The sequence below is a fragment of the Phyllobates terribilis genome, unplaced genomic scaffold (genome assembly GCF_046119375.1).
Source record: "Phyllobates terribilis strain yellow unplaced genomic scaffold, ASM4611937v1 Scaffold_3__8_contigs__length_932513732, whole genome shotgun sequence".
Classification (NCBI taxonomy): Eukaryota; Metazoa; Chordata; class Amphibia; order Anura; family Dendrobatidae; genus Phyllobates; species Phyllobates terribilis.
Genome location: NW_027362763.1, coordinates 214,577,556 through 214,596,054, shown reverse-complemented (window position 1 = coordinate 214,596,054; position 18,499 = coordinate 214,577,556). Strand labels below are relative to the sequence as shown.

The 18,499-nt window shown below is 42.7% G+C and overlaps 1 protein-coding gene across 1 annotated transcript in view; it reads left to right on the top strand.

The window, feature by feature from the left end:
- The window catches only part of LOC141259112 (putative serine protease K12H4.7), a 107,588-nt gene that overhangs the window by 37,884 nt on the left and 51,205 nt on the right, over window positions 1–18,499 (top strand). Inside the window, exons 4-5 of the mRNA XM_073674625.1 lie at window positions 594–729; window positions 3,319–3,433. Coding sequence (XP_073530726.1) covers window positions 594–729; window positions 3,319–3,433 — 251 coding nt within the window. The remainder of the gene's footprint in view (window positions 1–593; window positions 730–3,318; window positions 3,434–18,499) is intronic.

Sequence of the window (18,499 nt, the reverse complement as noted above, 5' to 3'; positions counted from 1 at the left end):
TCAACAGCAGGAGGGTGATGACCTAATTTCGCTACTGCATGTCTGGGCAGGGGGTTGCTGAACGCCGAACTGTTTTAACTTTAACAGTTAAATATATGGAGGTGGGAACACCACATCCTTCGGCACCCTGCATGTTGTGCAACCTTGATCTAGAGTTTGGTCGTTACTCTATATACAATGTGCTGGCATGGAAGAATCGGGACTGGGATTCCCTGTTGTAGCATGTAATGTCATCTGAGTGGTTATACCCTAGCCCGTCTAATAATTATAATCCGTCTCGTGGAGTCTCAGTGGTCAGATTACCAGCAATCTCGCATTGATGATCTATAAAAACTGAAGGTTTTAACGTCAATGCCATATTTAACGTTACACGTTTTTATGTATAGTGGTATTTTCTATTGACCAGCGTTATCTCCTGTATATCTAAGGGCAGATTAGTCCGCGTATGGAACAGCACATATGGCATGCATGGAGTTGAGCCTCATTTACCATAGCTCAATCAATCGAAATTCCGTTTTCATTTGATAAACCACATCTTGAACGAAAGATCAAGTGAGTTTTTATAATGTCTATTTTCCCTTTTTGCTTTGTAGAATACCTAGAAGTTGTACAGGCCTCTCTGTCAAGAAATCACTCTGATTGCCCTGGATTAATTAAATTGGCCTCAGACACCTTGCTAGAGCTCTTGGATTACAAGGAGAATTATGGAAAAATAACCAAAGATTTCTAGTAAGTTGGTCATGCACAAAACTGTCTTTAAACCTTGTGCTTTGTGTGCAGTTCTTGAATTGTGAGTTTGTTGATTACTTGTCCAGAATGCCAAAAAGAGACACCACTTTTGTAAGACGGTTTGAAGTAACCCATGGACAGTGGCACGGTCTCCAACCTCCATAGCCTGAAATTGTCTGGAAAAAAACAATTCCACCAAATTTCCACACTCCAAAGCATAATACACAAAGCCTGAAAGGGGTAACCCCCCCCCCCCCCTCTATTGGTCACCTCACATTTAAAGGGGTTGTCCCACAAACCAAGTACAGTTTAATAGATGTTAGAATAAAAATAAGCTTTTACAACTTTTTTTTTTATTTTTTATAAATGTTCCTGTGCTGAGATAATCTTATAAATGTGCCCCTGCTGTGAACTGTGTAATGCCTGTGTCTGACCGTACAGGGACATGGCCTGATCATACCACAGCTCCTGGGCAGGGAGGAGGCAAAAGAGTATACAGACAGAACAGCAGGGGATCACAGCTGATTATTTCTGTAAGGTAAAACAAAACAAAATTTTAAATGGGCAGGTAAATGTGTTTCCTTTATAGAAACCAGCAGCTGTGATCCCATGCTGTCCTGTCTGTATATGCTTTTGGATCTTTCCCTGGCCAGGAGCTGTTATATGACCAGACCATGTTCCTGCACAGTTGGACACGGGCATTACACATAACAGGGGCTCGTTAATACAGTACTTGTATACGAATATCATAATGTAACTTTTACTAATTATCTTTAAGCTGTGTATAAACACAAAGACAAATATCAATTGAAAACATGTAGGGGCCTTACCATCTCCTTATTTATACATAGTTTGTAAAAGTTATCTTTAAGATAAGTTTTAATATTCGTATATAATTACTGCATTCTACGGTGAGCAAGATTTGATTTGAGAAGTGCTTGATTATTCTATGAGCTGTGGGGCACGTTTATAAGATTCTCATGACGGGGACATATTATTATTATTTTTTTTTTATACACATCCAATGTTAGAACGAATTGTTGTTCCAAGATCGATTTGATTTAAAGCATACTTGGTTTATTGGGAACACCTCTTTAACCTGTCCTGTTCATAGCTTCCTGTCTGATCCTCCGCTCGCTCCTGCCAGTCTTCCAGCGCTGACTTGTAGGCTTCTGATCTGTCCCACACGGAATAGGCACATCATGTGTGCGATCTGATCACCGTGGGATGTGCAGAAGAATGGAGAGCGTGCGTGGAGGACCGGGAAGGGATATGCTTCAGCAGGGCGAGGGAAGTGAGTAGAATATATTATTTTCCTCCTCTTAGCCCTTAAAAAAATAAAAAATAAAAAAAAATTTGAATTCATTATGTGCAGTGAAACGTGGATTTGACAGCTATCACGTGCAGATTTTGCTGCATACCCTATGTTTTACTAGGTGTCCAGCAAAACCCGATATTGTGATCTTATCAATGACTGACATTTTCATAGAACTTTTTTAACAATGTACATGCAATACCCCCCCCCCCCCTCCATTTTCTGTTGGCTACATTCAGGGTTTAATTTTATTTTCTGTATTTATTTTCTTGGCCCTACCAATGAGCCTTCATATATTTGATTACGCTCTATAGTGCTGTACTGAAGCCAGTGTGAACACTGCGGCTACTTCTGAAAAGTCGTAACAGAACTTTTTAAAGGCTCTGATTTCTGGAAATGACTGTGGCTAGATTAGTGTTGGGGAAGGATTACATGTCCTGAATCTTGTCCTTTTATTATAGTGGTGTGTACAAATGTGTTTAATAATTGTTACTTGGGCTCTGGATCATATGTCTTCTGGCTTTTGTTTGATAGAAGCCACAACAAAGTGTCTTGACTTTTACATCCCTGTGTCTGATGGACTTTCATAGAGCTTTTCATATGTAGAAAGATCCTAAGGCTGTGTTCACACTGAGTGGTGGTGTCAGGTTGTTTTTTTTTTTTGTTTGTTTGTTTTTTTTCCCCACGAGCAGAAACTCACCAACTCTTCAAACAAAACTGGAGAGTTTCTGCACCAAAAACTGCATATGAACACACTCTTTAGTAGGCAAATATTAAGCGGCGGTTTCAAAAACTAACTACTACATGCTAAGTTGACCTCACAAGCTGATAGTTGCGCCACTTATACCACGGATCTGTCAGATCCACTGGCAATCTCCAACTGTTTTGCTAATGAGACTGTACCAGTCCTGTGGACTACTCCTGCCTCAGACCTTCTAAACTTATCTCCCTAGGGGTGATTGACAACCTGCATAATGGTTCTGCTACACCCAATATTGTATGCCAGCTGTCAATCACTTCCAGGGAGGTGTGATTATGCGATGTGAGGCAGGACTGGTGCAGGGAGAAGAGTCCTGCCTCACTACCATATGCAAAGCTGCAGGATAAAAGTACATTCTTCAAAGATTGCAGTATTAGAAATCCATATTAAACACCTTGGGGGGCAGTCTGTAAATAAAAGTAGCTTGTTGCATTAGGTTAAAAAAAAATAACTTTTCCCCTGTAAGTTTAGATCTTCATTTTTTTATTTTTATTTATTTATTTATTTTTCCAAGTTTATGTCAGTTTCTGGTTATACAAACAAAAATGGACATGGCCTTCCTCCTGGACACTATTGCGGAGTATATAATGGATGTAGTTCAATATAATAATGACAACCGAGAGTTTGAGGTAAGTTTGTTCCCAGTGGCTGCCTGTACTGTATTATAAATGTATTGTAATTATTAATTTAGTATTATGAACTCACTGCTGCCATGTATTGCAGATCAGGTTATGTAGTAGATTTAGTTTTGTGCTAAATCAGTTGTGTTTTATTATATTTCTGATTGGTAATGTGTGTTGGGGACATGATTTTGTAGCACTTACTAATTAATATTACTGGTTCTCCTCTTGCACTTATTAGTTCGGCTCTCAGACTGCACAGCTAATCTCAATAGCGGGTGAGTAGGTGACCAGCCCTGTCCATTAGTCTCCTCCAACTGAAAAAAAAATGTTTTCCCGCTGTGCAATGTTTTATAATTGGAGGAGACTGATGGACAGGGCTGGTCATGTGCGTCTCAATCAGGGCCTGTTTTGTGAACACCATGAAGTGTTTGGGGAAGGCTACATTAACAGTCAACACTTCACAAAGGAGGAGAACCTGTAAGTCTATGTGCCCACGATGCAGAAATGCTCCGGATTTTTCCTGACCGTTTCTGCATCTCCCTGGCAGAAAAAACGCATGCGGATTGTACATGCGGATTGTACATGCGTTTTTCCTGCCAGGGACATGCGGATGTGAAGCGTTCTTCACATGTATTTCCGCATGCGGGTTGTCAAGCTTTTTCCAAGCGATTTTAGCATCACTTGGAAAAGTGCTTGACAACTTGGTCACACTATATAAATCCATGCAACCGGCATGGATTTATATAGTGTCACCTTAGAGATTGTCAAAAAATAAAAAATCTGTACTTTCCTTCCGATGGCCCCGGAGTCTTGCTTCACTCTCGTCCCCTCATGCCTGCAGATCGCGGTACACTGAAGGACCTGCCGACGTCAGCGTCGCGTGACCCGTCACATGACTATGACGTTAGCGCAGGTCCTCCAGTCCATCGCGATCTCCCGGCATGAGAGGACGAGCGCACCAGGGGCCGCCAGAAGGTAAAATATAATAATTTTTTTTTTTTTTTCTTTTTTTTACAGCTTCTATGGTACCCGGATCTGGAGGAGAGTCTCCTCTCCTCTAGACCTGGGTACCATCCGCACATTGAACGCATGTATTCCGCATGTGCTTATCTAGTGAAGCGTAATCCATGCGGTCTAATGCAAGTCAATGGCGGCGAAAACACAGCGCTTCCGCAAAATAATTGGTAGTGCTGCGTTTTTTTCCGCAATGATAATCCGCAGCGGAAATTTCCGCAGCATGTGCACAGCACATGCGGATCATCATTGGAGAACATGGCAGGCCTTCTACCATGAGTTTTTTAAGCGTTTTTGCCGCTGCGGAAACGCTTAAATGCATCGTGGGCACACAGCCTAAGACTAGGGTCACACAAGACTTTCTCCATCTGAGAAAATTGGTCCAATCAGTTTAATGAGCTTCTCCACCTTTCTATCACTCGTTCGATTTTATATGGTCGTGCACGACGCCTAGTACTGAAAAATTAGTAAGTGTCCCAAAGTAATGTTTATTTTAGCACCAAAAAAAAAAAGATTGTGGCCAATCCCTTTTAAGATGGGAGTATTCTTCCAACTTCTGTGGTCATAGATGGATCACATAGAAATGCACTATATTCTGCATGTATATTTATAATGTACAGCTCTGATGTTTCCTATGTTTTATGAAATGTATCTAATTTGTAGACCCATGATAACGTGATAAAATAACTCTTCCTTTAAATCTGCCACCACTCTGGCATAGAGGTCATTTAGTAGTTTATGACCAAAGTTGTCGATTACAGGCCCCAGCCAAGATGCTAACGTAACTCCTGTTGGCTTGTCTGCTCTCCAACTTTAGCTCTCTTCTAGTACATTTGTTGATGTGTTTATATTGTGGCTGATCTTTCAGGGCGTAGTACCACAACTAGCGCCAGGAAATAATTCTAATCAGTTTCAGAATTTAATCTTGCTGATGGCTTGAACTAGGATTTATTCTGTTTTTAGGAAGTTTAATTAAACTTTCAGTTTTTGGAAGGACTCTAAATGTAGGAGTGTATGCCAAAAATATGTTTTCCCTATGAAGTCCTTTTTTAGTTTCTTAAAAGAACACATGAGCATAACAAAAAGAAAATGACATGAGTCTGTACGAACCTAAAAGTTACTGCTTGCTCCCACTTGCAATGCAATTGGACGAGTGCAGTCTGATTAAAAAATCCGATTGCACTCGCTCCAATATTACCCTATGGTGCCGCTTACATCTGCGAGGACAATCGCAGCAGCTTGTTATTACACCAGTGAATCGGATCGCAAGCACCCTTTTAAGTCTATGGGTGCATGTGAAACATTGCACTGCACTCTTATCACCCGAGTGCAGTGCGATTAATGCCGACGCCAGCAACAGAAGAGATGGAGAAAATAATTTCTCTATCTCCTCAGCTGTGCTGCAATCCTCTCATGCGAGAGAAACAGAGCACTGACAATCGGCTCCAGCTTGCAGCAGAGCAGGATCCGAGTGTCATTAGCATCTCACATCCAATGCTCTCGTATTGGCTGTGTTAAGCTAGTGCTGTGTTCCCCAACTCCAGTCCTCTAGGCCCACCAACAGGTCATGTTTTCAGGATTTCCGTAGTATTGCACAGGTGATAATTCCATCACATGTGCAATACTAAGAAAATCCTTAAAACCTGACCTGTTGGGGAACACTGCGCTAGTGTGTCTCTGGCCTAAGGCTGATGGTCAAGTAAAAATTAGACTAAAAAAACAAAATGAAGACTTTGGAGTGGCCTAGTCAAAGTCCTGACCTTAATTCGATTGAGATGCTTTGCCATACCCTTTAAAAAGGCTTTTCATGCTCGGAAACCCTCAAATGTGGCTTAAGTACAACAATTTTTGTAAAGACAACTGGGCCAAAATTCTTCCAGAGCATTGTAAAAGACTCTTTGCCAAGTTATCGCAAACGCTTGATTGCAGTTGTTGCTGCTAAGGGTGGCCCAACCAGTTATTAGGTTTAGGGGACAATCACTTTTTTACACAGGGCCCTGTAAGTTTGGATTTCTTTTTCCCTTAATAAAGACCTTTATTTAAAAACTGTATTTTGTGTTTGTTTGCTTGCTTGTGTTATCCTTGTCTAATATTTAAATGTTTTGTGATCTGAAACATTTAAGTGTGACAAACATGCAACAGAATAAGAAATCAGGAAGGGGGCAAACACTTTTTCACACCACTGTATCTATCTATATCTGTATATAAGATTTGTTTTATTAGTTCAAAAACCTAGCTTGAAATGACAGATTTACTTATTTTAAAAACGCATTACATACACCTGTAATACGGATGCTACGTGAGGGGGAAAATGCAAACTCTCATCATACGGATGCTAGGGGAGACTAGGCGAGAAAAAAAAACAACGCATGACACTCCAACTTTTCTGGCTGAGAATCTCAGCTACTTTTTATATGCAGATGAGTGACCCCCAAGAGTGATTTATATATGGGGAAATTTGTGGTTTTTAAAGTTGTCCGAGAAAAAGAGGCAGAAATAAGGTTAATAAATACAGCAAAAGAGGAGTTGTGTGGAACAGGAGGCGGTTGTAATGTACCAAGAAACTCCTGCTTATGGCCATGCAAGATTCCCATAATCAGCCTTTTATTTCCTTAGATTCAATGGCCATACTATTGCCCATGTGATTGCAGGGTACCCATGGGATATGATGGCAGCCAGACTCCTAATAAATCTCTGCCATAAAGTGGGGAAAATAAGTATTTGATACACTGCCAATTTTGCAAGTTTTCCCACCTACAAAGAATGGAGAGGTCTGTAATTTTTATCGTAGGTACGCTTCACCTGTGAGAGACAGAATCTAAATAAAAATCAGAAAATCATATTGTATGATTATTACATTATTAATTTGTATTTTATTGCATGAAATAAGTATTTGATACAATAGTAAAGCAGAACTTAATATTTGGTACAGAAACCTTTTGTTTGCAATTAGAGGTCAGATGTTTCCTGTAGTTCTTGACCAAGTTTGTACCGCAATTACAGACCTCTCCATTCTTTGTAGGTGGGAAAACTTGCAAAATCTGGAGTGTATTAAATACTTATGTTTAGTGTTGAGCGATACCTTCCGATATCAGGAAATATCGTATCGGATTGGATCGGGCCGATACCCAAAAAGTATCGGATATCGCCGATTCCGATACCGGAAACCAATGCAAGTCAATGGGACACAAATATCGGAATGAAAATAAACCCTTTCTTTCCTTGTAGGTTAATTCTACATGAAGTAAAACAGCTAAGAATAATGTAGAATGACATGAAAAGCCGGCAATTCATCAGCGGCATTCACCGGTACCCGACAATTTACAACAGAAAGAATAGAGCATCACACATAGATTAGATAGATAGAAACATGTCAGTCACATATATATGAAGTACAGTGACAGTGTTGGTTACTGTACTTGTCATTTAGTGTAAAGGATTTATTTAAAAAAATAATAGTGTTTTCATGCACCGTCTCTTTAAGAAAGCCGGCCGGCAATTCAGCATCTGTACCCGACAATTTAGAATAGAAAGAATAGAGAATCACACATAGATTAGATAGAAACATGTCAGTCACATATATATGAAGTACAGTGACAGTGTTGATTACTGTACTTGTCATTTAGTGTTAAAATAAAGGATTTATTTTAAAAAAAATTGGCGTGGGGTTCCCCTTAATTTTAGGCTCTAGCGGAGGTTAAGCAGACAGCTGGGGCAAATGTTTGAAGCCTGGGAAGGGGGTAATACCCACGGAGCTTCCCAGGCTACTAATATCAGCCCCCAGCTGAATACCTAGCCTTTACTAGCTATTAAAATGGGGGAACCCCCCAAAAAAAATAACGTGGGGTCCCCCCTAATTTAATAGCTAGCACAGGCTAGGCAGACAGCTGGGGGCTGATATTAATAGCCCAGGAAGGGTGCCATGAATATTGGCCCCCTCCCAGGCTAGAAACACCAGCCGTCAGCTGCCCCAGAAATGGCGCATCCATAGGATGCGCCAATTCTGGCACTTAGCCTCGCTCTTCCACGCTGCCCTGGTGCGGTGGCAGGGGGTAATAGGGTTGGGGTTGATGTCAGCTTATAATGCCAGCTGACATCAAGCCCAGGTTAGTAATGGAGAGGCGTCTATAAGACACCCCCATTACTAACCCCATAGTCAAAGTTAAAAGAAAACACAAACACCCAGAATAAAGTTCTTTAATTGAAATAAAGACACAATTCTTTATTGTTCTAAATTAAACCATACTTACCATCACGCCCATTCCAGCTGAAGCCAACGATCTCCTGCAATAAAAGTAAAATAATAAAGCAACCTCATCCTTACCTTTCCATGGTTCCCACGACAGCTTCAGCTCTGCTACATCGAGATGACAGGCTGGACCGCAGCAGAACGCTGCCATCCAGCCTGTCATCCCGCAGACACTGAGAAGCGCAGGCATGCTTGCGCTCCTCAGTGTCTCTCTGTGACGTCATCCAGATGAGCCGAGTTCATGTCCAATGAACTCAGCTCACCTCATGCACGTCACTGACAGCGTGGGAAAATTCTCACGCTGAAGTGCTGAGTGCAGGAGAATTTTCCCACGCTGTCAGTGACGTACATGAGGTGAGCTGAGTTCATTGGACATGACCTCGGCTCATCTGGATGCCGTCACAGCCAGACACTGAGGAGTGGAAGTATGCCTGCGCTTCTCAGTGTCTGCGGGATGACAGGATGGATGGCAGCGTTCTGCTGCGGTCCAGCCTGTCATCTCGATGTAGCAGAGCTGAAGCTGTCGTGGGAGCCATGGAAAGGTAAGGATGAGGTTGCTTTATTATTTTACTTTTATTGCAGGAGATCGTTGGCTTCAGCTGGAATGGGCGTGATGGTAAGTATGGTTTAATTTAGAACAATAAAGAATTGTGTGTTTATTTCAATTAAAGGACTTTTTTCTGGGTGTTGTGTTTTTTTTAAATACTTTACTAGAAATTCATGGTGGTCATGTCTAATATTGGCGTGACCCCATGAATTTCGGGCTTAGGGCCAGCTGATAATGCCAAGCTGGCCTTAACCCCTTTATTACCCAGTGAGCCACCGCACCAGGGCCCTGGATGAGTTGGGTACAGCGCCAGAAGATGGCGCTTCTATGAACGCGCCATTTTCTGGGGCGGCTGCGGACTGCAATTTGCAGCGGGGGTGGCCCAGAAAGCTTGGGTCTCCCTGCGCTGCGGATTCCAGCCCCCAGCTGCCTAGTTGTATCTGGCTGGGCACAAAAATAGGGCGAAGCCCCACGCATTTTTTTTTTAAATTATTTCATGAAATTCATGGAATAATTAAGAAAAAAAGGGCTTCCCTGTATTGTTGTGTCCAACCAGGTACAAATAGGCAGCTGGTGGTTGGGGGCAGCCCATTCCTGCCTGCTGTACCTGGCTGGACACAAATATAGTGCGAAGCCCCACGTCAATTTTTTTTTAATTATTTCATGAAATAATTTTTTTAAAAAAGGGCTTCCCTATATTGTTGTCCGGCCAGGTACAAATAGGCAGCTGGTGGTTGGGGGCAGCCTGTTCCTGCCTGCTGTACCTGACTGGACACAAATATAGTGCGAAGCCCCACGTCAATTTTTTTTAAATCATTTCAGGAAATTCATGAAATAATTAAAAAAAATTGATGTGGGGCTTCGCCCTATATTTGTGTCCAGTCAGGTACAGCAGGCAGGAACGGGCTGCCCCCAACCACCAGCTGCCTATTTGTACCTAGCCGGACACAACAATATAGGGAAGCCCTTTTTTTCTTAATTATTCCATGAATTTCATGAATTTAAAAAAAAAAAACGTGGAGCTTCGCCCTATTTTTGTGTCCAGCCAGGTACAACTAGGCAGCTGGGGGCTGGAATCTGCAGCGCAGGGAGGCCCAAGCTTTCTGGGCCCCACCCGCTGCAAATTGCAGTCCGCAGCCGCCCCGGAAAATAGCGCGTTCATAGAAGCGCCATCTTCTGGCGCTGTACCCAACTCATCCAGGGCCCTGGTGCGGTGGCTCACTGGGTAATAAAGGGGTTAAGGCCAGCTTGGCATTATCAGCTGGCCCTAAGCCCGAAATTCATGGGGTCACGCCAATATTAGACATGACCACCATGAATTTCTAGTAAAGTATTTAAAAAAAAACACAACACCCAGAATAAAGTCCTTTAATTGAAATAAACACACAATTCTTTATTGTTCTAAATTAAACCATACTTACCATCACGCCCATTCCAGCTGAAGCCAACGATCTCCTGCAATAAAAGAAAAATAATAAAGCAACCTCATCCTTACCTTTCCATGGCTCCCACGACGGCTCCAGCTCTGCTACATCGAGATGACAGGCTGGACCGCAGCAGAACGCTGCCATCCATCCTGTCATCCCGCAGACACTGAGAAGCGCAGGCATACTTCCACTCCTCAGTGTCTGGCTGTGACGGCATCCAGATGAGCCGACAATGAACTCGGCTCACCTCATGTACGTCACTGACAGCGTGGGAGAATTCTCCTGCACTCAGCGCTTCAGCGTGAGAATTTTCCCACGCTGTCAGTGACGTGCATGAGGTGAGGTCATGTCCAATGAACTCGGCGCACCTCATGCACGTCACTGACAGCGTGGGAAAATTCTCACGCTGAAGCGCTGAGTGCAGGAGAATTTTCCCACGCTGTCAGTGACGTGCATGAGGTGAGCTGAGTTCATTGGACATGACCTCCGCTCATCTGGATGCCGTCACAGCGAGACACTGAGGAGCGCAAGCATGCCTGCGCTTCTCAGTGTCTGCGGGATGACAGGCTGGATGGCAGCGTTCTGCTGCGGTCCAGCCTGTCATCTCGATGTAGCAGAGCTGAAGCTGTCCTGGGAACCATGGAAAGGTAAGGATGAGGTTGCTTTATTATTTTACTTTTATTGCAGGAGATCGTTGGCTTCAGCTGGAATGGGCGTGACTGTAAGTATGGTTTAATTTAGAACAATAAAGAATTGTGTCTTTATTTCAATTAAAGGACTTTTTTCTGGGTGTTTGTGTTTTTTTTAAATACTTTACTAGAAATTCATGGTGGTCATGTCTAATATTGGCGTGACCCCATGAATTTCGGGCTTAGGGCCAGCTGATAATGCCAAGCTGGCCTTAACCCCTTTATTACCCAGTGAGCCACCGCACCAGGGCCCTGGATGAGTTGGGTACAGCGCCAGAAGATGGCGCTTCTATGAACGCGCCATTTTCCGGGGCGGCTGCGGACTGCAATTTGCAGCGGGTGGGGCCCAGAAAGCTTGGGCCTCCCTGCGCTGCGGATTCCAGCCCCCAGCTGCCTTGTTGTACCTGGCTGGACACAAAAATAGGGCGAAGCCCCACGTATTTTTTTTTTAAATTATTTCATGAAATTCATGGAATAATTAAGAAAAAAAGGGCTTCCCTATATTGTTGTGTCCGGCTAGGTACAAATAGGCAGCTGGTGATTGGGGGCAGCCCGTTCCTGTCTGCTGTACCTGACTGGACACAAATATAGGGCGAAGCCCCCACATAATTTTTTTTTTAATTATTTCATGAATTTCCTGAAATAATTAAAAAAAAATTGACGTGGGGCTTTGCACTATATTTGGGTCCAGCCAGGTACAGCAGGCAGGAACGGGCTGCCCCCAACCACCAGCTGCCTATTTGTACCTGGTTGGACACAACAATATAGGGAAGCCCTTTTTTTCTTAATTATTCCATGAATTTCATGAAATAATTAAAAAAAAAAAACGTGGAGCTTCTCCCTATTTTTGTGTCCAGCCAGGTACAACTAGGCAGCTGGGGGATGGAATCTGCAGCGCAGGGAGGCCCAAGCTTTCTGCCCCCCGCTGAAAATTGCAGTCCGCAGCCGCCCCGGAAAATGGCGCGTTCATAGAAGCTGGATGCTGTACCTGGCTGGCATACAAAAATATGGCGAAGCCCACGTCAAAAGTTTTGGGAAAAATTAATTAAAAAATAAATAATAATTTAGGGACTGCATCTTTATTAACTCCTCAAATGTCATTTAGTGTTAAAATAATGGATTTATTTAAAAAAAAAATGGCGTGGGATCCCCCATAATTTTAGTCTCTAGCGGAGGTTAAGCAGACGGCTGGGGCAGTTGTTTGAAGCCTGGGAAGGGGGTAAAACCCACGGAGCTTCCCAGGCTACTAATATCAGCCCCCAGCTGAATACCTAGCCTTTACTAGCTATTAAAATGGGGGACCCCCCCAAAAAAAATGACGTGGGGTCCCCCCTATTTTAATAGCTAGCAAAGGCTAGGCAGACAGCTGGGGGCTGATATTAATAGCCCAGGAAGGGTGCCATGAATATTGGCCCCCTCCCAGGCTAGAAACACCAGTCGTCAGCTGCCCCAGAAATGGCGCATCCATAGGATGCGCCAACTCTGGCACTTAGCCTCGCTCTTCCACGCTGCCCTGGTGCGGTGGCAGGGGGTAATAGTGGTGGGGTTCATGTCAGCGCCAGCTGCCATGAAGCCCAGGTTAGTAATGATGGGCGTCTATAAGACACCCCCATTACTAACCTACAAAGTGTTAAAAAGAAAAAACACACTACACCCAGAAAAAAATAATTTATTTGAAATAAAACACACAATTTTATTTAATTCTTAGTTTACTAAAAAAAAAATAGTTACCTGTCCACGTTCGTGCGCTGATCTCCCATGCACAGCTGTCACATCTGGAGATGGTGACAGCTGTGCATGGCTGCTGTAAGCTCACGCTGCCGGGAACACGTCCGCTCCCGGCAGCGGGAGCCACTGACTGAGGTCACCGGAGTGCATTCAGGCAGCGCAGCTCCGGAGACCTCCTTTACGGCACTGCTGTACCGTGGGAATTTCTCACGATACAGCAGGGCCGTAAAGGAGCTAACCGGAGCAGCGCTGCCTGAACTCCGGTGAACCCTTACGGCCCCGTCATTCTAGCGGCGGCAGCGGTTCAGAGCGGTCACATTCTATGTGGCTGCTCTGAACTGGAGATCTTCGTGGGACACTCGTGGACTGCTACGGAGGGGTAAGGATAAGGTTGTGGTTTATTATTTTATATTTTATTACAGGAGATCGATTGCTTCGGGGAATTAGGTGTCTTGGTGAGTATAGGTGTAGTTTTTTATTTTTTACTTTATTTTAGGTGGCGATCGGCGGGGACAGGTAATGTATGAACTAATTTCTTTTAGGTAACCACTGGCCACCAATGACATGTATTTAACATTTATTGGGGACACAGTAGGGCAATTTAAATAGCAGGATCAGTCTGATGGGAACTACTGCTCCCATCGAGCTGATCCTGCTGGCAGGAGTGGACGGGGGACAGACATAGGCCGATGGGAGTAGTAGTGTCACATCGGCCTATGTCTGCCTGCACGCACACACACCGCACACACCCGCACACATCGCACAGACACCGCGCACACCCGCACAAACATCGCGCACACACCCCGCACACACACTAATCATGACGGGTCTGGGAGGTGAGGCTGACCTGTGCGGCCGTGGGAAAGTTCATGTGAGTTCATGCAGTCAAGCATGAACTCACATGAACCCTCTGAGGGCAACGCGGCGACTTCAAATGAACAGCTGATCGGCATCACCTGATACCTCAGCTGTTCATTTGAAATAACCGGCGGGAAAGCGCAGCAGAGAACGGGAAAGCCGGCGGTGAAGTCTTTTCACTGCCGGCTTCCCCGCCCGGGTCCTTCATTCCCCGCTCCTTGGAGCTGCTCTCCCCGCCCGGTCCTAACTTACGATCGGGATGGGAGGTGGCGAGGGGAGCGGAGGATCGGGGTGGGAGGCTGCGGGGAAGCAGTATGGGGCTGTGTGATTGTTTAAAAGCCGGCGGCTTTATACCGCCCGCCGGCTTTTAAACAATCAGGAGAATTCTCCCCCGCTGGGATGGCATTCTGATGACAGGCTGGATCGCGCTGCCATCCAACTTGTCATCCTTCACAGACACTGCAGAGCGCAGGCATTATGGGAACTTCCGATTCCGGTATCCGATATTGTAAAAGTATCGGAATTAAGTATCGGAATTCCGATACCGCGAATATCGGCCGATACCCGATATTACAGTATCGGAATGCTCAACACTACTTATGTTCCCCACTGTAGATATTCTGTTAAGTTAAAGGGTAAAAATAAAAAAATAAATAAAGTTTGCAAAAATGTTGCATTTAAAATACATTAAAACTTGTTTTTTTTCCTTACTTTCAAAAAGTTGTATGTCCACCCAAATAGTACCAATTAACACCGGTGCTTGCCACACAAAAATATCAATTACAGCATAATTTTTAATCGCTTAAATTGGACTGATCCACAGAATATGGGTAACATCTCATTTTTACCACAGTTAATGCTGTAAATAATGCAACAACGAAAAAAATCCCTCGCCCAAAATTGATTACTGCTGTAAGGCTATGTTCACATGTTGTGATTTGCTGCGTATTTTGCAGCAGATTTTTATACAAATTTTAAGCTGTGTCTAGCAGTACCAGCAAAGTGTATGAGAAACCAGAATTCTCTGTTCACACATGTTGCTTTTTGTTTGCTGTGTGTTTTCTGCCTTGCTTGCGTTTTTGGAAAATGTGACTAATTTCAGCGTAGTGAAAGGAAGTAATGGGTAGTTTAAAAAAAAATCTGCTGAAAAACGCATCACAAAACAGCTACATTTTTTTGGAGTTTTTGATTGCAAAATTAATTTTATTTTGTGATTCACCATCTTGTCTTGGTCATTGAGATGGTGGTTTGCAATGGGAGAGTTTTAAATAAATTAGTGATGGGTGTAAACATTAGCTGACCTAATCTAGTCGGAGATTGAACAATACATGTGGCCCAGTGAGGTGTGAAATTGAACAATGCATGTGCAAACTCAATGGCAGACCCCATAGCGTCAAAGCAAATAGTGTCATACAAACTCAATGCATTGCCAGTGTCTAAACTATTCCTGAACAATACACCTCCCCCACTATGCCAAGAACAGAATGAGATTTTTTTTTCACAGAACTTTATGTACATGAATGAATAGACAGTGAAAAAAGCACTTAAACGTAGCAAAACCTGCATTTTTGACGCAGCTGATTTCCTGCCAGAGAAAAGTTTTGCTGCAGATTTCTGACTGAAAAAAACACAGCGCAATACTTTGCTGCACAAAACTATACTCTAGTTTACATAATTACAGCTAGTAGTGGACAACCCCTTATTTTAATCGGCATGCAAATAAAAAAGGCCTGCTCAACAGATTCACAATGGAAAGGATTCTAGAATGAAATCCTCACCTTAATTGTGGTCGAATAGTTAGGATGTGGTCCTAGAACATTTTATTTGCTCAGGTCAAATTTAATGCAGTGTCCCATGTGTCGAGACCAAGATAATTTTATACAGATAGTCACATTCTCTCATTCAGAATTTTCCAAAGAACAGACTATATCCTCCCACATTTTCCCTTGAGTAATATTAAACAAAGATGTCGGCAAGTTTTTTGCTATGTAATCTGAGAGCAGCATGATGTTATGGCTGTTATTGTTTAAAGGCATAGCAATCTTAGTGTATGTAAACTTTGGCAGTAATAAAAATGCCTTAAAACATTCTCTCATTATTCTGGAATCTGGCAAATATTAAAAATTATGGTAATCCTAATTGACCTAAAACGGGAAAGATTTATTCTGATTTCTTGTCAGATATTGAGAAAAACATGCATATGTGTCTTTTTATATACAGGTGCATCTCACTAAATTAGAATATCATCAAAAAGTTAATTTATTTCCGTTCTTCAATACAAAAAGTGAAACTCGTATATTATATAGTCATTACAAACAGAGTGATCTATTTCAAGTGTTTATTTCTGTTAATGTTGATGATTATAGCTTACAGCCAATATCTCAGTAAATTAAAATAATTAACAAAAACACCTGCAAAGGCTTCCTAAGCATTTAAAAAGGTCCCTTAGTCTGTTTCAGTAGGCTCCACATTCATGGGGAAGACTGCTGACTTGACAATGTCCAGAAGGCAGTCATTGACACACTCCACAAGGTCACAGGGTTCCAATTTTCAGTTGGAAATCAAGGTCCCAGAGTCTGGAGGAAGAGTGGAGAGGCCACAATCCAAGCTGCTTGAGGTGTAGTGTGAAGTCTCCACAATCAGTGATGGTTTGGGGAGCCATGTCATCTGCTGGTGTAGGTCCACTGTGTTTTATCAAGACCAAAGTCAGTGCAGCCGTCTACCAGGAAATTTTATAGCACTTCATGCTTCCCTCTGCCGACAAGCTTTATGGAGATGGAAATTTCATTCTCCTGCAGGACTTGGCACCTGTCCACACTGCCAAAAGTACCAATACCTGGTTTAAAAACAACAGTATCACTGTGCTTGATTGGCCAGCAGACTCACCTGATCTTACCCCATAGAGAATCTATGGGGTTATTGTCAAGAGGAAGATGATACACCAGACCCAACAATGCAGACAAACTGAAGGACACTTACTAGACTGCTGCGGCACTTCGTGGCATGTGTAACTCTTGCATAGCCTCCGGTCCCGAGTCTGAAACTGGCGAATCCCCGCAGTGCACAGTGTGTGTACCAGAGAGATTCATAAGTCTGCAGTCACACAGAGTTTGGACCAGACAACCCCTTTAAGGGGTTAAACAATTCAAAGTAGTTTTGACACCCCCATCCCTCCTAAGCTGGAGCTAAAAAGCCACTGAGTAGAAACCACTCCCCCCACTGGTATGGTGGATACATGTATGGCCAGCTGGAGTGTCCTCTGGTTATAACAGCTGGAGTTTACAGGTAGTGAACCGGTGGAACTTGCAGAATTGCTAGGGTTGCGCTCTTTAGAGAAAGAGTCGTCTTCAAGACCCCCACCAACCAGCACCGACTCTGTGTCAAGTTACAATAATAGGCGATGTACTATAAAATTGTTGGTCCAGGGATATTTGCATAAAATGGACTTAAGATAATCTGAAAAATTAGTTATTGTTCTCCTTACACGTTTAAGAACCGGTTATATAGTTGCTAATAGATTAATTAGGTTCCTTTTTTTTTTTTTTTTTTTTTTTTTTTTAATACTCGGTGACATCCATTTATTTTAAATGTTTATCTTGTTGTTGCAACATTTAAGAGTGTTAATTTCCTAAACCTTGGGACATCTCTATCCTCCTTTTGACATTTTATATTTTGATCAGATGTTTGGTGTTAGCTCGTAATACTCATTTCTAGACTGAACATTGTGGTTTTCTTTTCCTTCCAACTGTGTATCCCAGCATAAAAAGAAAATGTTTTCCCATGTTAGAGAGAGGAAGAAGCCAAATTTGTACTGTCATTGTTTGTCTTGGAATGAATGGTGTGACAGCGATGTGCAGGCTCTTAAAGTCTGCACAGGCAGAAGATTAAAGCGTTTAACTTTTATTAATGATCTTCTCTTAACCTTGTAGCTTTCTGTCCAAATGTTTTGGGGAGAGAAAACAAAACATCCTCTTCCAATATTTTTAATTTTAAATACATTTTTCTGTTCTAATTTTAAGTGGATCTGTCATGATAAAATGATACTTTTATGTAAGGGCACCACATTATCATGATGCATCCACTGAGCTGCATCACTGACCAGATAGATTACAGCTGACCTATGCATATGAATTGGCTGTATTTAAGAGACTGAAGCTCAAGTGTTTATACGTTTTTCCATTTTGTTAAATCAACCAGTTTTGCAAAAATTTGCTTGCCAGCAAAGTTTATTTTTCAGTATGTTTTAGCAGTAGGAAATATTGACAAGTTTTCTGTTTTAAGTGTTACAACCAATATGGCTGCACTTCCTCGTGTCACTCTTTAAAAATTGGCCTACACCAAAACCGAAAAAATGTTATATAATGATGGATATATTTGACGTTCATGCAGCCCTGGGCACTTTAGACTTGATGTCTGCCGAACTTGCCGATATTGACAAATTCGGTTGACAGTCTAATATGCTGGAGAGCCCATGACAGATAATTGTCTAAGATAAGGATCAGATCTGGCATGTCAAATTTTGGAAAGCAGATCCTTTTGCTCTCAAAGTGATAAGCCTCT